Raw genomic sequence first — 21,198 nt, 5'->3', positions numbered from 1 at the left:
TGCAACACGCTGAGCTCTGCATAAGCCCGTGGAAAGGATCCTTTTGTGTGTTGAGTCAGGAATTTGGAATAGCAGGAGCTGGGAGAAAGGATGGTCTTGTGGTTAAGGCAGGACTAAGAACAGGAGCCTTGGGTTTTATTGCCAGCTCTGCTATAGACTTCCACTATGACCTTATTCATTCTGTGCTTGTTTCCCCATCTTTAAAAGGGGTGCAATAATACTTTCCTATCTCATGCAGGCTTCTCTGATGCCTGATGTGGTGATATTTGAGGTGCTCAGCTATTACAGTTATGCCAATAAATAGATCTTATACTTCATCCTGATGAAGTGTGAGTATGCCCACTGGACTGAAATGCAACCACTTCTGGAGTAGAAGGCAGCAATCAACAAACAGAGAGAGCAGTAAGGGAAGATGAGGGTCAAGGACACGGGTCAAACACATACTCGGACTCAGAAAGTGACATCTAACCCCTTGTTTGCACCCAAAAATCCAGTAGTGAGATGTCTAAGTGCTGTCAAATGCACCCACAACTATGTTTGTTCACAACATTTTACCTGCAGTTCTTTGCAGGTACAAAATCAGAGGCCATGTTGAAGCTCTTTGAAAGATCAAAGCTTTAAATTCTGGAGGAGCCAAATTGATCCCTCTGTAACTCCCATGACTCCAGCCCTAGTGCCTCAGTATTTAAGGACTCCTGCAAACCCCACTTCCTCTTACTTTAAGCAGCTTGGAGATCAGTTAATTTAACAAGGAGGGACAAGGAGTGGAAAATGACAGCGCAGATCTTGTCAGCCTATGTGTTTTAACCAGGATGTATTTGACCTTTAAACCATCTCTCCTGACAGACCCCCCAGTCCATCCACCTGCAGGTTTTACACAAGACTAAGGCCCGGCCTACACGTAAAGGTTAAACTGACAGAGCTATGACACTCAGGCATGTGAAAAAAGAAAAGGAGTACTTGTGGCACCTTAGAGACTAACCAATTTATTTGAGCATGAGCTTTCGTGAGCTACAGCTCACTTCATCGGATGCATCCACCCACTGGACTGTCAGAGCTCTGCTGATCCAATCCCTGGGGGAGATGCAGCCGGTCGCCAGAAGAATGCTTCCGTTGACTTAGCTACTGTCACTTGGGGAGGCGGAGTTCTTACAGCAATGGGAAGAACTCCTTCCGTCGCTGTAGGCTGCTGCTGTAACCCCGTAGTATAGACGCACAGCTATAGCACCATGGCTATGCCACTGTAGTGCCTATCACGTAAACATTGCCCCCGTAGGCTTCCATCCCAGCTGGATGCGTTCTATGAAGCGGCCAGCTCTAAGAGCTGTAGCATGTTATTTATTACCAGTATTACCTCATTTCTGAGTCTGTGTGTGTTAATTAAAGGCTCCCAGTACCACTTGCCCACCTGGGAACACACTCACAGGCCTGTCTTCGCCCTCCCACCAGAACTTACTCTTCCTAGTACTGCCGCGTCCTCGCCTCAGTGATGTTTGTCCTGAGGTGGCCGGCACAGCTACGTTTCTCAGTGGCGAAGACAGCACCGTGGGCATGAAGGCTGATTTCAAAGGCCTGCTTTGCCTTGGGCCATTCTCTGAGATGCTCCCCTGGGAGGAGAGTGAGCCAGTGGATAACGTCCATGTGGCATACAGGGAAGGCATCCTGGATTCAGAGAAATTGGGTGACTTCCTGCTGGCAAAGGGGTTGCGGGGGGAGAAGGAGAAAGAGAGAGAGTTAATTAAATATAGCTACAGAGAGGCACAATTCAAATCCAAATCTTCAGTCCCCCACACAGCATGGTGTATGTGTTTTTTTGTTTTCTGTTTTGGTTCAGCCCATTACAAAGAAAAGGACTGTTTGCAAAACTGTGGAGCCAGATCAGAATTTTTAACAGCCCATCCGTCCCTAGAGTTCATCAGGTTAAAAAAAATCCTTCTGGAATCCCTGCAGTTCACTTTCTGGTTCCATTAGAGCAATCATTCTCAGCCCTATTGCTCCCATCACTCCCACATGCCCACTTTATACCTGGGCCTTCTCAGACACAACCTAGAATCATTTGCAACAGTTCCCATGGGGTGCCAAAAGGAAGGGGGGCTTTTAGCGGCCAGTGTTCTTCCATAATGCCAGCAGGGGACATGCCAGGTAATTATTGTGTGGAGCTGCAGCATTTGTCCCACTTACTAATGTGTTAAGCAGCACAGAAGCCATCGAAATCTTGCAGACACGGTCATATGTAAATACTCATCATAGGTTTGCACTCCACCCATTGAGTTAGGGAAGGAAAGCTATTGTGCTGTAGGTAGCTTAACATGCTCTGAAGCTAGCTTGGTGAATTAACCTCACCCGGTGTTCTGGTCTGATCTGTGCCTCTCCAAAGGGAAATGGGACCATTTCAGTATTACTGTAAAAATTCCATGCAGCTAAAACATGCTCGTTTTGCTCATTCGGCCTGTGTCTGACCCATTGTCCTGCACTGAATGAGCTGGGCAAGAGAGCCCATTGGCTTGCTGACATCACACCTTGGCTCTTGGTACAGCTCTCACCAGAAAGCACTAAAGGGAGCACAATGATCCTTAAGGAAAAGGCTGTGGCAGCTTTCATACTCCTTGCCCTTCTGACTCTGGTTGCCCAGCCTCTGTTCGGGCCCCATTGCGAGCAGCTGTCACTTCCTATTATTCCTCTCCTCATCTGCTTTCCTTGGAGAGGGCATGTTGGCTTTTTCATCTAAATCCGTTAAATTGCCATAAAGGCCTTCAATCTCCCACATCAGCGTGATGCTTAATAACCCTCCCAAATGCTCCTAATTCAGTGGGAAAGTCAGCCAGGGTAAAGGCTGTCTGCTAACTCCTCTGAAAGGGAAAAGACGGCTCCTTCTGACCCTTCTCTTTCCCTTCCCATGACTCTCTCCGACAGTAGAAGAATGATTTATGGTTTAATAACAGAGTGGCGATTTATCAAAATAACTGGCGCGTCAATTTATTATGATGAACTGTCCAAAGGAGGATACAGAAGAGCAGCTCCCAAATTGGTGCTTATGGCTTAGGTGACTTTAGGGTAGCTGGGCTTTGTGTTGGATTGTTTGTTTGCTCTGTTTAGCAGGGAGTTGGGGCCATGGTGTTATCAGAGGCTGTATCACAGAGAAATGAGTCAAAGAGACAAAGAATAATCACTGGCTCCCTTTAAATCAGGGAGGGCTAATGCTGGGATCAAAGCAGCAGCATCATTTTCAGTCTGAACTGAGAATTTAACACAGTGAAATATAAGCAGGAAAAGAAAAAGGAGCCAGAGTCTATCTGTCAATGTCAGAGATAATGTGGAGGGAGTTAGGCCACCATTAGGCTATTTCAGTGGGTCAAAGCTTGAGTTCCTTGATAAGTTTTCACATAGTCCAAACTGAGGCACACTCCCATAGCTGATCGCTCCTTCATCCAAAAGGCAGCACCCCTTCACACCATCCTGGGGCACTGGTTCAGGAGTGACTCACCAGACAGGGAGCCACCTGCAAATCCCCAATACCTGCTTCTCACACCACCCTGGAGTTTGTAATGTGTCTGTGGCTTCCCAGGACTTTGCAGTCTCTAGGGCATGCTAGCTGCACTGGACTTCATGGCCATACATTAACATAGAACTCAACTTCTGTTGTTAAAGCACAGGCATCTTGGGCAGGAGCCAGAGGCGAAGCTCATGTTATCCGTGTATCAGAATTCTGGCTTATCTCTGCTCTGCCACTAGAGGGCAACACACACCTTGAGCTGGTCTGACCTTTCCTCAGTGGTGAGGTACTCAGTTCCTGACAAGGTTTCTGAGATAGGGCATGCTATCCTTTTGGAACTAGGAAGTCCCAGGCAGTTGTGTGGGTGACTGCCCAGCTAGGATTACATCCCCAGACCTCATTTTCCCTGTCATGTGTGCTGAGTTTTTGAACTAGGCATGAAGGGTTTAAGCAGTTGGGAAGCAGATGCAGATAGGGCTTGTGCACCTTCCAGGCCTGACTGCTGTATCTGAAAAGTGGGGGCAACAGTGGGGGAAAGTCTAGAGGACAGAGGGTCTCATTCCCCATTGCTCTGCATCAGACAGGGCTGTTTACACCAGTGTAAAATGCTCCTAGACCAGGATGGGAGTGTTTTACTTCACTTTGCAGTTGGGTAAGTGACTGTGCAGAGTGCAGGGCAATGATGAATCAGGCCCTACGTTACACTGCTCATGATCCAGAAAGGATGAGCTTTCTCGTTGGACCCATTTATATGAAATCAAGATGGGGAGAACTTTTGTTTGGGGAGCTACTCCTAGCGCTGGTGTGGGGCAGCCCCTCCTGTGACAGTCTCCTTTCTAAGTGCTGACCAACCACATCTCAAGGTGCTATCTATTGATATCTATAAATCAGTCAATCGGATTTGTATGGCACCTATCACCATAGTACCGAGCACCTTGTAATCTTTCATGTATTTACCCTCACAACACCTCCCTGGAGTAGGGAAGTGGTATTTACCTGAGTTTTTATGGCTGCAGGTACATGCTAGAGTGCTTTCTCTAGTCCAGTTTTGAATAACCAAAGGGTGGCACTATTCCCTTTGGCAGACTGCTCTGCAAACCAATAGACTCCCTCCTGGCACTCCCTCCCATCTCTGACACTCAAGCTTCATTTTCACATGCATTACTTCATCTCCCTATTCCTTGGATCAGCCAAAACAATTCCGCTCCCACCGTGGCATTCACACCCTTGAGTGATAGGCTGTTGCATCTGTAAAAGGGGCTGTGCTGCTTTGATGTGGTCACAGATGAAAGGAAAGTGGGTAGGTTTGGAAATCATCCCCACAAGTCCTTAGCTGTTCATCTCTGCAGGTCGCTCTCCCGCTTTACTCTGGTGTCCATCCCTGCCTTGCTTGTAAGAGAGAAAAGAAGCTGAAGCAATCCACAATGCATTTTTCAGCAGTGGAATCTCTGCTTTAAAAAAAAGCCATGATGTTCCTAAAAGATGTTGCCTAGGTACTGACTTGACTTTAGGGGGTTGCTAATGCACATTTTTATATCGCTAGGTCAACACCTTCCAACGCTTGGAGCAAACAGCTGCTCTGACGACAGTGCTTTGATTCCAGTAGGGTCTTGAAACAAATATAAAGGGGATTCTTTCTTGAGGCCGCTGGGCACAGAGAGACCCTGTGGTTCCTGATGGCTCTTTGGCTCCAAAATAACTAAGCATGTTGCCGCATGTTACTAAACAGGGTTTCCTTAAATCCTGGAGTGGACTGAGCAGTATTGAAAAGGGCTTCTGACTGCATTACACTGTTGACATTTCAGATTCAAAAGAGACGAATGAAGGATGTCGCCATAACTGCTCATTTGTCCATCTTATCTGGATCATACGGCAATTCCTGTGAGGACCCTGATCCACCCAACTGGGTATCTTACAGCTGGTGGTGGCCAGTGCCTGATCTTCAGAGGGAGGTGAAAGCACATATAGCACATGTGGCCAATGGCATAGTACAGAAGGGGATAATGTGAAATGAGATCCAGTTATTCCGGAGGGGTGGCAGCAGGACAGCATTCCATATACCCATGGTGTTGACAGCCATGATTAATATTCTAGGACAATCTCACTGTCCTGGAGCCAGGCAGTGAGCTTCTTTCATTATATCCCCCCCAGGATTACCTACTGTACCACTCCTTCTACAAATACATTATTTCACATAAGGAAATCAGACCTGAAAAGGGGAACAACATAGTTACTGGGGAAGATCCCAACTCTTCCAGTGACCAATGACATTCCCCTGAGCCAGCCTTCGTGGTACTTCCCGAAAACACGAACACCTTCTCCCTTCTGCAAATCCAGCTCCTCCGGTCCATGAGCAGTGTAGGAGTGTAGAGCGACGCACCTGTTGATACACAGGAAATTAGAAAAGCACAGACATGCACTATGGAAAAGTTGCCTCCCCCGTGTGCGGTAAGGATAGGAGATGACACAACAATCCTGTTTCTAATCATTCTGGGAGCTGATGCTGTTGGTTCTGTGTGAGCAGAGCCTATTGCCTGAAGCATCTTCAGCTGGCACTCGCATCATATATCTGGGTGCTGTCATGAATGTGGAAAGGCTTTGTAGGAAGGTAACTGCTTACATCTTAAGGCCAGGGGGGATATGAATAAAAGAAAAGCTACCAGGAATGAAGCAGTCTTTGTCAACATTTTTTGACCTAGAACTGTCAGTCTCAGCCAAAGGGGTCCAGTATTGGGGTTGGAGGGGGCTGTTTTTATTCTCCAACCGTGAATACTCCACTGAAATAACTGATTAGGGATGGAGTTATGCGTCTTCCAAAGCAGAGCAGCACTAGAGCGCAGGTGAGGTGTACCACCCAAAAGACTGTGTCAAGGAGGCATTATATCTTTGAAAGGTACAATGGGATCAGTATGTGGTCAGCAACAGGACTTGTTAACCTGGGTCTTCCTGCCAGCTTTTGTTGGTTATAATCTCACCCAGACACACCCAAAGGGACTGTGAGCTCCATAGAAAGCATTAGCCAGATACCCGGCCCCATCTACTTTGCTTTCCTCAGCATGTACTGCCAAGTTATGGCTGTCTCCTGTACAAGTGTTTGGGGGCTCCCTGCAGCCTGTCTCTCCTGCTTAGCAAACCTGCTCAGAGAGCTGTGTTTAAAAAACAAAACAAAACAAAAAACCCCCACTGATTCTAGTTGTGTAATGAGATTGCTTGTTCTCAGCAGGGGTCCTCATAAGACAGAATGGCAAAAAATAAGGAAAACAAAACATCAAAAATCTCATTCACCTGTTTTTCAATTTTACCCTTTTCCCAAGGGCCTGTGGCTTTTTTTAAAAAAAGAACTTTTATTTGTCTCCAAGGAGACACACATTTTATCTAATTGCATTGGTTTTTTTTTCTTCTCCCAAGTGGGATGTGGTCTGTTTTCAAATATTAATCTGAGTAGCAGATGCTACAGCAACTATCATCACCTCAAAACCAAGAGTTATTAAAAAAAAGGAGACTGTCAAGGACTTTTTGCTAGTTCTTAAAAGCGATTGTTCTCTCTCTGTTGGTCATAACACCCATTTGGAAGTTTGAAATTGAAATGTCTTTCCTTATAAGAGGATTTTTCCTTCTATTATTTGTGCAGATGGGGCTAAATTCAGACCTGCTCTAACTCCCCAGTGGTTTATTTTTTTTAATTGAAGTACCGCGCTTAGGTGGTAGCTTGCACTCATGCTAGTTTGTTACTGTAGGTTCTGAGCAATGAATGGTCCAGATTAGGGACCCAATCCTACCAACACTTCAGTATGGCCCTAATTCTGCAAATTCTTCCACATGTGCTTAATTGCAACCCCTTGTATATTCCCATTTCAGGTCATCAGGATTACTCATGGATCTAAAGTAATCATGTGTGTAAATCTTTGAAGGATCAGGGTCTGTGTATGTAAGTTTATGCATGAGAATAATTCAAGGTTATACACCTTCCTAATAGATATTTATCTTTGCAGGATCAGGATCTTGATTTTCAATATAGAACTGCTCATGAGCAGTAGACTGCATTCATGCTTGTTTGTTGTTGTAGGGTTGCTTATCATGAGAGCTAGGCTGCTGATTCTTGTCCAGGAGACAGACAGACAAAACAACTGCCATATATTTATTTGCAAATTTTAACTCAACATGTATTTTTCTTTGAATGATTTGTTTTAAAAAATCAATTAACTTTTAAATAGTTTCTTAATTAAAATAATTAGTTAAATTTAAAGAGCGTTTCAGTTCACTTTTAAAGAATTTTTGGTTTGAAAATGTAGAAACACATCAGTAATTCAACAGGCATTGGAAAGAGATAAACAATCAGGTACAAAAACCCACAGTGTTAGGATTGTAGTAACTGAAATATGAAGATCATACTAATTTAAAGTGAGCAAAAGCACTCGAAATCTATGAAAAGCCCTTGTGTGCTGCCAATATTCTATCTTTATTTTTCTACAGTGCTATGTCCTTTCACTGGCCTAAGAGTCAGGCTGTGAGTTCAAGAGTTTTACTAGGGCTCAGTGATCTGGTGGCTAGAATGCGTAAGAAAGAACTAGGAGTCCAAAGAATCACAGCTTCTAATCTGATTTTAGCTCCTCATCAGCATGTTACTTCAGGAAAACACTTAGTGTCCATTCTGCGTTGGCTGGGTAAGCCCCCAGAAGCCCCACTGAAAATGAGATGCCATATATCTGAGATGGGCTTTCACGAGTCAAGCTCCCTGCCACCCTCTGAAACAAAAGTAACAAAGTTTCAATACTCATACATACATATTAGCTGATATGTGTTGCTGAAGATGCGGAAGGGTGACAATGGCAGTTGAGTGCCCCAGGGATCCTGGTGCAGTATAATAAGAAGCGCTGACCTGCAATGAAAAATGGAAACAAAGTAAGTTGAATAAAATGACCTTGAGTTTAGGCTCCCTCTGCCATCGGAACCCCACTGTGAAGAGTGTGAAACGACCCCGCAATCATTTGCCACCACAGCCAGGAAACATGCCCTGTTCCACAAAAGTGTTCTGTTGCTTTATTACCCCAGTGGCCTTGAATATCACAGAACTCTGAAACAGAACGGTTTGTGTAGGGACGGGGACAGACTGAATTCCAGCCCCGTTCAGTAGTGATTGCTGCCATCTCTTCAGTGGACTGCTGTCTCAATTCATTTCCTAGTGGACAGGTTATCTACATTCCAAACCTCTTGTCTACATCACAGTAGATGCCCATGGGCAACCTTGCTGTCAGTCACAGCAGAGATGTCCAAAAGCTGCATGGGTCATGGAAACTTAAGCTACTACCCGTTCATCTCTCAAGGTGGCCTTTCTACCTCAACGCTGATGTACATAGGTGGGTCAGTGAGGAGGAAGCTTGCATTGTCACTGCCCATGCTATGCCATTCTGTGAGTAAAGAGTAGTGTCTAATTTCGAGGGTTGTCAGCCCGGCACCTTTCACTAGCCCCCTAGTGGACTTGCACTCACACATAGGGCCTGATTTTCCCCTGACTTACACTGGTTTTACCGCTATGTTACTCCACGGCCTTCAGGGGAGCTATTCTTCATTTACACTGGTGTAAGTAACAGGATAATCAGCCCCACATACTTTTAAAATGGAGGCAGAGTAGCGTTTTGCCTACTTCTGGAATTCAATACATCATCATGTTTTGATTCAGTTCTCCAGCTTATGCGTGGAGCTGGTTCTGCCCTTAGTGCTACTGCTGCATGGCACAGAAAAATGGCCAGGTAGATACTTTCCTATTGCTGGCAAGGTTCCAAGCTACAGGTTTATTAGGAGTGCTAATCTTGTGTTTGTGGAGATTTTCAGCACACTGATTAAACAGAATAAACGTCACCTAACAGCCATGACTTTCAAATGTTATGTCTGAGCCTCCAGTCCCCTAAATCTGTAATCATGGCTGATCATATAAATATGAGATCCACTCAAGGGTGGTGGAGTTCATTCCTTTTTTTGTTTTTTTTTTCTCTTTCCTTTTGGATTACTTCTACAACAGAGCGAGTCCTTGATTCATTTGTTGGGACTGATATGCACTCCAGGCATGAAACCTAGAAGGGAAGAGGAGCTGGCAGGGGTTGACAAAATGTTATTTAAAATCACAAGTGTGATAACCAGGGGGAAGAATGTCACCTCAGTCAGGTGAGTGGGACTATATAATCATAATTTCGTTTACTAAACTCCAACCAAGTGTTTGGCTGTGTATGATACACAAATAAGACAGTCCTTGTGTCAGGGAGCTTGCAGCAATAACAGTATTTATTAATTATTATTATTATTATTATTATCTGGTATTTATAGGGTTGCATATCATCCTAAGGGATCAAAAAGCATTTCACACATACATACACAAAGCTCCACTGACATGCAGCCACTTCTGGGGTGACAGGTGATAACCACATGGCACACAGCAAGCTGCAGAATAGTTTGGGAAGTGGGGTCTTTTAGAGGTCATAATTCCGCAAATGATGTGACTATTGTTGAGGGAACACCTCCTTCCTGCCACGGTCCCAATGTACCAGTCATCCTAACACCCAGTATGCACTTTTCTCATGTGATTCTCTCATGTTGGGGCGAGGGGCCTGAATCTGTGACTGTTGTCAAAGCAATTGTTGGTGGTCATGTTTAATACAAGTCCCTTCCAGAGCTGCTGTTGAGGCAAAAGTTCCTGCCTAGAGATTTCCAAACGCTGCTGCTGCTGCTTTCACCACCGATGTCAGGCTGCCTGTTTCATCTCCCATAAGACTAGCATTCCTGGAGTCTGTGCTGCCATAGTCACTGCTAGGAGATGGGCTGCTATCCACAGTGTAAGTGAAAAGAAAGTCCAGGAGAAGGGAAAGAAGAAACCTTTACAAATCCCAACTTTCACCAGTTATCTATCAATCATACTGATCCAGCCCTATTACCATAGAATCTGAGTGCCTCTCAATCTTTAATGTCTTTATCCTTACAACTTCCCGGTGACATTGGGGCTATGCTGTTATCCTCTCCTGGGGAACTGAAGCCCAGAGACACTAAGTACCTCTCCACTGCAGTCAGGGGTGTGATTGCAATATGTATAGATGTAACCAAGCTAGCTTTAATTTAACTAGCTCATATAGCAATAGCAGTAAAGCCATAGCAGCACAGGCTAGCTACATGAGTACATACCCAGGTGGGCTTGTATAGCCCATGCTGCTGCTTCTTCACTGCTATTGGTACCTGCCCTCGCTACATTAAAGCTAGCACAGGTATGTCTACAGGGGCTGCAATTACACCCCCAATTGCAGTGCTGACGTACCCTTGGTGACTTGCCTGTGGACATTCAGGAAGCTTTTATCAATAAATGGGTCACTGTCTCTTCCCTGCAATGCCCCTTGAAGAAAAAAGTTGTGGGTTAAAGGGATACAAGCCCGTTAGCCAGAAAGGTTATCTTATGAAGTAACTTATGATCTGTTTTCCTCTTTTCTCAGCTTCTCTGATTCGCCTCTTTGGTGAGTAGAGCCATGTCTGTTTTAGCACCAGTCCTGAACAGTGTTAGGCTCACTCCTAACATTTATGGCATTGAAAAGTGTCTCTGGTTCTTCCCTCTGTTTCCATGCCCCTATCCCAACAACGTGAGAAATCCTGAGATTCTCATATTCTAAGGAGTGCAGTGGGATTCAACAAGCGCACTAGAGGTAAGGTCCTTAAACTATCACAGTATTTAGCAGCCCACATTTTCTCTTGGTGTGAAGCATTTTGTATTCGACATGGGTTAAGGCAGGCATATTCCCACACATCCATTTTCTGTAATTCTTGAACTTCCCACCCTCATGCCACCACACAGCAGCTACAAAAATGACACACGCTTCCCAGCTATGAATCCCTCAATATCCTGCCTTTAAAGATGATTCAGTAAAAACAGAGTAATCTTGTCATGTCATATGTTGCATGGGAGGGTTTAGGATGATGTAGAAAGATAGGCAGATATTGGCTCCTCTTGAGAAGAATGTCAAGATATATTGACCGAAGTGTTAATGTAGAGCCAAGTTCGCTCAAGGGACAATGCATTTTGCTGGTCCTCAGATGTTTTGTTACAGACATTCTGAATGTTTTCATCAGAGAGCTCTGGAAATCTCTTCTATTATGGTCATGAATTTCTTGAAGTGTAAATGTTTTGTTTTTTTTCTTTGAGGTGACTTGCTAAGAAGGGATGAAATTACAGGGCCAGGAAAAAACCCACAACCCTACTATTGGCTTCTGATAAGCCAGTCAAGAGCAATGTCAGGTGTCAGCCTGCAGCAGATCCAGCCTCCTGGCAACCCAAAGGAGCACAGCTGGCCCTGATGGAAGCTGTCTGATTGACTGTGCTACCTGATTGGCTGCCAATTCCTACAACCTGACATCTAGACTCTGCAGCAGTCCATGCTTGGTGTCCAGGGCCAGCTCCAGGCACCAGCGAAGGAAGCAGGTGCCTGGGGCAGCCAATAGAAAGGGGCAGCACTCTGTCCGTCATCGGGGCGGCACGTCCGGGTCTTTGGCAGCAATTCGGCGGCAGGCCCTGCAGTCCCTCTCTCCCTCTTCAGCCGCACTTTGGCGGCAGCTCAACCAGGCTTGTTTTTTTTTTTCCCTCCCTTTCACCGCTTGGGGTGGCAAAAAAGCTGGAGCCAGCCCTGTCAGTGTCCCCTTCAGGTTCCCTTTGTTTGACCCTTTGACCTTCACACCTGCCCCTGTTACATGTTTGGCTGTCCCCCGTAATTATTTGAGTTCCTGGTCCTTGTGGATCCTCCCCTCAGGCTGGGGAGGGTCCTTTAGCAATGGGCGGGCTTGTGCCCGCCTGCTTCCCGGAACCCAATAGGAGCAGCAGCAGTCCAGTGGCTTCTCAACACATTCCTAGCCAGCAGCTGCACTTGGTCCACTGTCTCTGGCCTTGCTCCTGCTTCTTCTCCAGCCTGTGCCTGCTCCAGCCCCCAGCGACTTCCTGACTTCTGACACCCAGCCAAGACCCTCGGCTCCACTTTCCGACTGCGACTCTGGTTAACCCTTTGGCTTAGGCTTTAGTCTCTGACTCCCAGCTATGACCCTTGGCTCCACTCCTGGATCTGCCACATCTGGCTTCAGTGATAAATGACAGACTGGACTCTTGCTTCAATCACTAGGCCAGACCACTCATGACTTGGTCGCTGACAGTCTGAGCAGCTCAAAAGATTGAACACGGTTGGGTAAGTGGCTGGACTTCCCTTTAGATGGATTCTGAAGAGGCAACTGTGCTCCTGCCAAACATTGTGGGATCTTGCAGACCCTACAGGCCCAGATTATGGCCTTGCAGCTCTATGGGCTCAAGCCATCCTGCCAGTAGCTGCCATCCTGGCTTCTAGGGAGTCAGAGATTCCAATCCCGGGTAAGTTTGCTGGGTACCATAACAAGTTCTGTGGAATGCTGGCTCCTGTTTATGCTTCGGCCCCAGTTGTTCTCCACTGACCAGACCCGAGAAGAACTTATTATTAGTCTGCTAACTGGGGAGGCCTTGGCCTCTGTGTCTCCCCTCCTGGAGACTTCTAGACCCCTGCTGGGGCAGTTTCAAGTGTTTGTCTGAGCTACGGCAATGGTGTTTGATGATCCAAATTGCACATGATCTGCTGAGAACCTGCTTTGGGGGCTGTGCCGGGGAAATAGGTTGATCACCAAGCTTGTTGCAGAGTTCTAGCAGCAAATGCTGAATGAGGTGGCACAGCGCTACCATTTCCGACATGCCCTAAGTGAGCAAATCAAGGATGAGTTGGCACGGGTGGAGCCACCATCCATCCTGGATGTCTTGGTCAAGTTGATTGGTCAAGGTACCAATGACCCCCTAACCAAACATCTCCTGGAGAGAGAGTCGACTTCCCAGTCCCCTCTCCTGTTCTCATTACAGTGGCCCAGGCAGATCAGCTGGGTTCGGCCTTGCCTCTGATGCAGAAAAGGGCTGGCATCTTGCTTTGGGGATATGCCTGTATTATGGGGAATTTGGACACCACGCTTTGGGATGCCCTGTTAGGAATCCAGCTGTGTCTTGACTAGAAAGACTCCAGGCCTCAGCCCTGATAAGGGGGTCTGGCTGAGCTTATGTTTCCCGCCCCCCCTCACTCCAGGAACTTGTACCTCAGCTGTGAAGGGACACCGTGCTAGTGCCCTCCAACTCCCTCTCTGGTTACAACATCCCACCATATCGGAGGTCAAGCTGAGGGGGCATGTGGACTTTGGGGCCCTCCAACAATTTCATGGACTTAGACTTTGCCCGGGTTCACAACATTCCAACTCAGCACAAGAGCACCCCTGATTTAGTTAATCTGTTGATGGATAAGGGAGTCATGGGAGTTGTAGGAAAAAGTCCATGCTCTAGAACTCATATGTGCCTTCCATCAGAAACACCCCCCAAGACCAGGTCCCTATGGTCCTTAGGAGGCACCCTTGAAGGGGGGGCGGGTACTGTCAGGGTCCAGCCTGCAGCAGAGCTAGTCTCTTGGGAACCCATTGAGCACAGCTGGTCCTGATAGAAACTGACTGCATCACCGGATTTTCTGCAGACACTTGCAGCATGATACCAAGCCTCACCAGCAGCAGCAGCAGTCCAGTGGCTGCTCAATGCTTTCCTAGCCTGCAGCTACGCTCAGTTCTGCCCCTGCTTCCACTGTCTCTAGTCTTGCTCCTGCTCCTGCTCCTTTCTGATCTCTGACGCCCGCCTCAGACCCTTGGCTCCACCTTCTGACTGTGATTCCAGCTAACCCTGCAGCTAAGGCTTTGGTTTCTGACTCCTGGCTATGACCCTTGGCTTTATTCCTGGAGCTGCCCCATCTGGATTCAGTGCTAAGTGGTAGGCTAGACTCTTGCTCTAACCATTAGACAAGACCGCCTATGACTTGGTAGCTGGCAAGTAAGATATTTGCGTAGGTTAGAGGACCTTAATAGTTGTCATTGCCCTAAGCCACATCTAGTCAAGATGCAGTAACTTACTTATGCGATCTGACTAATAGTAAGCCCAGCCTCAGAACTGTTCACCTTTGAGGTAGTAATAAAAGCTTACTGATTCACCATCTGGCTATTTTTCAGCATTCATAAGCCAAACTTTTCTTGTATGTAGCAGTTTTTATTTCCTTCTAACCTATTTGCATATCTCCACCTTTTCCAAGTACTGTATGCATTTTGTATTTAATTTTTCAGCTCTGCCTCACTTACATGGTAATGGTGTGGACAAAACTTCCTTTCTCATGTAGGGGTAAGAGGCAAACACTTACCTGTGTGAGGGAAAGGGGTTTTGGGGCAAATTCCATTCTCTATTTTACCCCATTGGCTTAAGAAGTGCCAGTACACTCTGTGTTGCCTGCCTGTAGTTGAGAGCAGAATTTTGCCTGCTGTTTGTAACAACCCAGGGCTTAAACATATTAACCCTTTAAGAGCAATGTACCTAACAGGAGGAAGCAGGAAATGGTGTTGAAATAGTGGAATCTGGAGAAAGCAGGTTATTACTGCCCTGTTCACCTTCAATCTTGGGGTCTGCTTAAACCCCAAGGCGTTTTGACCTGGTTACCTTGTGCTTGCATGAGTTGCAGGAGTATGCTAGTATGCATTGGCAGGTAACCCATATCCAGCTGTCTGTTAGTGTGCCTGTGTTGGGATATCCTCCTCGGGCTCCCATTTGTCACATGCTGCTTGATAAACAGCTCTGAGGAGACGAAACTTCAGAACAAAGTCGATTAATTCTAATTTGGAAAGGGACAGGCTGTGGATGGGGGTCATCAACCCAAGAGGCTATGTCACTAATTTTTCTTATCTGTGTTTGTCTCCGAGCCAGTGCAGTCTGCTAAACCAGCCTGTAATTTATTAGCTACAAGCAGATCACTGATGTCACTTGCTTGCCTTCAGAGAAAAATCTTCACTGAGCAACATAGCTGTTTTATCTGGACCAGTGAAGAGGGATGGGAGCAGTTGGGTTAGGGTCTCTCTCAAATATACCTCTTATAGGAAGTGAAATTAGGAAGATGGGTTGTACAGATCTCTCAAGGATACTTCCACTCTTGCTCATATAACAAATACCTAAAGGGCTCTGTGATTATTCAGCTAATTAACTGCAGCCATTTCTTTTGTAAGTTTATACTTTGACAAATAGGATCAGCTCTACCAATCAAATAAAACCTACAGCTCCAAACTCAAACCTGTTGCACCTGTATGCTGAAGGACAGAGTGGGGACTCAGGGTACAGCTAATGCGATCAGAGGCTTTCACTTCTAGGTAGCCAGTTTGATGTCAGTTAAGGTTGATAGTGGTTTAAAGGTGTGGCCATCAAATAGCTTTTTGATTAAATGAGTTGGTGGTCTTAGTCCAACCCTGGTTGGGAAATGTGTTTTTTTCCCTATCCTCTGACTTTTTGGCAAAAAATAAAAAAACAAAATAATTTAATTTAGAAATGTTGCCGCAGTGTCTCCCATAGGAATTTGTAGGTCAGGGACCTGGTGCTCCCATTCTCCTCTATAGAGTGAAGACAAACAGCATCACTCACTGTACACCATTGTCTCCTTTCTTGGTGAGGGGAGCTGATGGATCACGGGAGTCCCTGGCTATGGTGCAGCCTGGGAGATGTAGTGGGGCTATGGAGTCCAGCCCATAGGGGAGAATGGAGACATAAGGCAACCAAACTACAACTCTCATCAGCACCACAGTGGCATGTCTTAACTGAAATATTTTGTTTTCCTGGCACAAATGGAAAACTGTAGATCTTTGGGCATTTGATTGAATGAAAAAAGTTGAAATTTTCCTCAGAAAGCAGACACTTTCTGTGAAAAATTTTGTTTAGCTGAAAATCAAAATTTTGGGGGGAGGAGAAAAACTATTTCAGCAGAAATTTTTTGACCAGCTGCAGTTGCTAGGCTTGTTTGCAGCTTCAGCAGAGAGACAAAGGATTAAATGAGACAAGGAGAATGAAATCTTTATCCTTCAAAGGTGGTCCCTTTGCACCTCTCTAACACCTTGCTTTGGAGGCTCTCCAAGTGCTTTATAGACACAGAGAGATTAATGAAGTCTCTCATCACCCTGAGAGGCAGGGAGATTTTATTATCTCTCTTGTACAGATGGGGAGGCTGAGGTCCATTGCATAGGGTGGTGTGGGAGAAGCTAGCATTGCTCCACCTGGCCGTGGACCTGCTCTGTGCACTTGGGGGGCTGCAGTCTCCTGGGCTGTCAATCCACTCACTGTCTTTCACAGGGACAAAAATTCACTTCAGAAAGAATAACAAACAGGTTGTGCTGTTGAGCCCTGGTGCATGACGGTCTCATTTATTTAAGGTTTCAGAGTAACAGCCGTGTTAGTCTGTATTCGCAAAAAGAAAAGGAGTACTTGTGGCACCTTAGAGACTAACCAATTTATCTGAGCATCCGATGAAGTGAGCTGTAGCTCACGAAAGCTTATGCTCAAATAAATTGGTTAGTCTCTAAGGTGCCACAAGTCCTCCTTTTCATTTATTTAAGACACTCCTCTGTGTATCTTGGGATTCTTATAAGGTGGCACCCAGGCAGCTTTCTGTGATCCAGTCCTTGTATGTAACAGCAGTACAGCAGCAAACCACAGGCTTTTATACAGGTGATTTCCACTCTCCTAATTTCTACCTATGAAGTTCAGCTTTGTTTTTCCACTCGCCCTCTTTACATATACAACACAACATGCCTCAGAGACAGAGCTCTTGTACTCCTGGTGGCTGGCACTCAAGCTGGCATACAGCAGACAGTGTACTGGCACGTCTTCAAAGACAGGACACAAGTAGTTGAGCGAGGTGATAGGCAGCCTTCATTAAAGAGTTTTAATTATAGCCTCCTTTTGCAGCTTTATAACTTGGTCATAAACATTTGCTCTGGGATGAAACTAATACAAGAATCAGTTCATCCACCTCTAAAATGCAGCCACTTGCAAGCTGAAATACAGAAGCCATATTGCACCATTCATGTGGCATCGCTTTTCTCAGGACGGGGAGTGAAGAATAGCTTCTGCAATTCTGCTAACATGGGGAAGTTTAGGTCAGCAGAAAGCATTTAAGCTGGAATTTGCCACCTGGACTCATCCTCCTACTTTGGAGAAAAGGGCCACAGGATCTTTAATGATGAAAATGGTCAGAGCTTTAATTTCCTATCTCATCCCAAAGCTAAAAATTCCAGCAGTAGTGCCCCCTCCCCTTAGTACCATGCCCGGGGCATTTGTGGAATACTGATTTAAAAGAAAGTACTGCTTTTTGCGTTACCAATCTCATTCCCTGCCGCATATTAGCCCTGATTTTCATTTCCTCTGTTCTGACATTTGGGCATGCGTGGAAGTGGAGAAGGAAACAGCTAGCTTTAAACAATCTTTTCTTGCCCTGGGAACTGTCCAGCCTCTGGTACAAATGTCCAGCCATCTCTAATGACAATTCTGTTTTGTGACAATTTTTGAGGTTTGGAAATTTTGTTTTAGTTCTGCATTGGAATGAAAAGAAAATTGTGTCAAAACATCCATTTTTGGACTGAAAAGGTCAGGTTTTTGATCTTTTTCTCTCTCTCTTTCTCTCAAGTCCGCCCTGCATCTGAGAAACCGTCCCATAGAAACCTCTGTCTAAATTAATATGGTTTCACAAAGTACTTCAGTTTTGACAAAATGGCATCTTTTGATGAAAAAAGTTTAATCAAAAAGTTTCCAACCAACTGTAGGTCAAGAGCAACCTCAGGGCTGCTGTAATCATTTGTGCTCTGCTACCCATGGATCCCCCCTGTGCACCTTTGAAAGCAGGGAATAACTGTGTCCATGGCTGGCTCTAGGTGTTTTGCTTCCCCAAGCTCTGAGAGTGCAACTGCCCAAGCAGAAAAAAAAAAAAAAAAAAAAGGATCGCTGGAATGCTGCCCCTGGAATTGTGCCACCCCAAGCACGTGCTTGCTTTACTGGTGCCTAGAGCTGGTCCTGACTGTGTCCTCTCCTGGCCCGTGGCCCACCCCCCTCTCTTCAACTCCTGCCATCTGTCCTCAATATGCTGTCTACACTGGGTGCTGATGTGAAGCCCTTACGCCAGCTCCACACTGGCCCAGGAAGCCTTCTTAGTAAGGGGATACTTGCAGGGGGCCATTTCTGCCAATTTACAGCATAAAGTGGCCTGAGTGTAACTAAAACTCAAGTCCTAGATGTTTGTACAACATAAGATATAAAATTTGATGCTGGCCATCACGTTTCTTGAGCTCCTCCACTTTCATTGACCCACTTGACTAGTGGTGAAGGGTAGCAGTGGCCTCGAGCTAAGTGCTCCCTGACCTTGCTGCCACCTGACTTGCCAGGATGGGCTTGGTTTGGATCTGGAAATGAGTGTAGTAGTTTAACAAGAGATCCCTGTAGCTTCTTTTATTTTCTTGGGGAATTGGAGGGGAAGGACTGAGATCAGTGACTGAAGTTCTAAGTGGCCTGTGAGGAGGCACTGGTACTAAATCTAGTGGCCTTTTGACTGAGGCCAAATGAGGCATAATGACAGTTTTGAGGTGTGGTGCCCCATGGCACTGAGTGCTCCCGAACTCTTTGTATTTCAAATGGACGCCTCAGATACCAGAGTGCGGACTTTCCCTCGCTCCCAGCAAGGGAGTATGTCTGTCATGATGCATAGCTCTCGTGCAGGCAACTCAGACTATTTGCCAGTATGCCTGGTGGTCCTAATGCTTTCACCCATTGTCTTTAATCTCTGATGAATTTTTGCTCCATCTAAATAAACCCATCCTTCCTCCCTTATAGCAGAAAAGCGTGTTTCCTGCACTCATCTTAGGAGGACAGCTAGAAACTTCCACTAGGGGGTGAAAGAGGGAGAGGTGAATGTTGTTCAATCTTCTGACCCTTCTCCATCTAGTTTATCTGTACTACATATGCAGTCTGTCCCCCATTTAGGAGCTTACATGGCTCCCCTAATATTTTCTCATCTATTTTATATAGTATATACAATAAGACCATAGCCCCAATAATCTTTTTTGTTCCAAACAAAGCAAAAGGTTATCATAGAAACATATATCATAGAATATCAGGGTTGGAATGGACCTCAGGAGATCATCTAGTCCAATGCTATATCTTCACTGCAAAACTAGGTGTATTTTTTCCCAGTGAAATAGCTGTCTCAAGTTACCTATCTTGATGTAAAAACAGACCTATTTTTGCATTGGAGACAAAGCTTCAGTTTAGATTGTATAAAGAAAGAGTTGGTGAAAGGGAAAACTAACCTGCTTGCAAAGAAACCTTCTGAAGCTGCAAATGAAAGTCTTGACGGTAGATTCCCAGACTTGCAGTCAAACAGAACAAGCCAGTGTAACCCTCCAGTTTCCTGCACGCAACCATCCAAGGCAGAGGTATCACCAGTCTCAAAGCATGCACTGGGGAAACTGACAGGCTCCCTACTGAGTTAAGAAAGCAAATAAAACCCACACCTAAACCCAGGAATGCTTCAAGGAATGCACCTCCTTAATGCTTCCATTTCAGAGAGTGATTCAAGCTTCCCTAAAGTTTTAGGGGAAGAAGGGGATACTGAGCAAGAGTTTGGGCCCATCTCTAGTGAATAAATTTCAGGGTTTAGCACCTCCACTGTCACCTGTCAGTTACAACATAAAGATGGATTTGAACAGCCTCAAATTTGTGCAAAGTTTTGCATCCAGTCTCAGATTTTGACTTTGGTGTTGGGGCCTATTTTGTATCATGTCTTGGCATGTGGAAATTTCAGCTGGTTCTAATTGGCCAAGTAGGCAATAGAACAAAGCAAAACCTCCTGGGCCACTAGGCCGCCTGGGGCTGCCAAGAGAGAACAGGTGAAGGATTCTGAAGAAATCTACTGGAATTTCCAGTAAGGTGTAACAAAGGAGCATTACAAGGAGGTGGGACCTGTTTTAATTTAGTTGGACTTATCCTTAGGGGAAGTACCTAGGCTCCTTGCCCTGCTGAAGGCCAGCACTTATCTGAGCTCCAGTGTTGCTGTATAGTGTGTGTGCATTTGCTGGAGGTACTTATGATTTAATTTCACAGCAACATGCACAGAGATGACACTGCAACATACAAACTATTGTTGGTTTTTTTTTTTGTTTTAATACTATTAGAATGCAGCCAATTATACTTAAAGTGGATGACACAGTTGGGTAAAATACTAGACCTAATTGTAGTAAACATGTGCTTCTTGTTATAGAGGCAGGTCATCATCATATCTGTCACTCTAAAGCTGCAGCCATGGCCTGATGATGTCACTTATCTCAAAGCGTGCCCTGGGAATACAGGGACCATTGCATCAGGCAGTATTCAAGTGCTTGCCTACGCTCTCCACATTCACATTTGGGGTCGTTCCTTAGATTCCACTTGGTTGTATTGTCACCAGTCTTTGCTGCCCCAGCTCGAGTTTGATTCAGAGTACCTAGTATTTTCTTTCTAGGTCAGTGTCTCACAGAAATTGTTCTATAGGAATCGGTTATCCAGGATCACTGGCATTTTCAGCCCTTTGATTACTCTGTAGCCTTCCACAGTGATATTTTGGGGTAAGGGATTTTCAGAGGCAAAGCTCCTTCTGGACTTCAACCCCTTGGTTCAACGTTGAATACTTACTGAGTCAGGTGAAGTATAGAGGAAAGTTTAAAGTCCAATTCTGCTCTGAATAGTGAGGACGTAGACACTGGCTCCTTCTAAATCAACCAATCTGCTCCCTCTGTGTATTCAGAGCATTATC

At 45.5% G+C, this 21,198-nt stretch overlaps 2 protein-coding genes across 5 annotated transcripts in view; one reads left to right on the top strand and one right to left on the bottom strand.

Moving 5' to 3' along the window:
* SH3RF2 (SH3 domain containing ring finger 2) overlaps positions 1-21,198 on the bottom strand; it is a 79,177-nt gene that overhangs the window by 10,876 nt on the left and 47,103 nt on the right. For all 3 annotated transcript variants that reach the window (XM_073355725.1, XM_073355728.1, XM_073355726.1), the window contains 3 exons: positions 8,278-8,372; positions 5,703-5,873; positions 1,457-1,689 (listed from right to left, as the gene is read on the bottom strand). In XM_073355725.1, the coding sequence (XP_073211826.1) occupies positions 1,457-1,689; positions 5,703-5,873; positions 8,278-8,372 (499 nt within the window). The remainder of the gene's footprint in view (positions 1-1,456; positions 1,690-5,702; positions 5,874-8,277; positions 8,373-21,198) is intronic.
* Positions 1-21,198, top strand: part of LARS1 (leucyl-tRNA synthetase 1) — a 117,610-nt gene that overhangs the window by 81,342 nt on the left and 15,070 nt on the right. Inside the window, exon 32 of one of the 2 annotated variants that reach the window (XM_073355723.1) lies at positions 9,513-9,635. The exons of the other annotated variant lie outside the window; for it this stretch is intronic. Within the exon in view, the coding sequence (XP_073211824.1) occupies positions 9,513-9,568 (56 nt within the window). The 3' untranslated portion in view covers positions 9,569-9,635. Of the gene's footprint in view, positions 1-9,512; positions 9,636-21,198 lie in introns of those variants that run through there. 2 annotated transcript variants of the gene reach the window in all.

Source organism: Lepidochelys kempii, chromosome 8 (genome assembly GCF_965140265.1).
Source record: "Lepidochelys kempii isolate rLepKem1 chromosome 8, rLepKem1.hap2, whole genome shotgun sequence".
NCBI classification, from domain to species: domain Eukaryota; kingdom Metazoa; phylum Chordata; order Testudines; family Cheloniidae; genus Lepidochelys; species Lepidochelys kempii.
The sequence above is the reverse complement of the archived record's forward strand: the minus strand, read 5'-3'. Positions and strand labels throughout refer to the sequence as shown.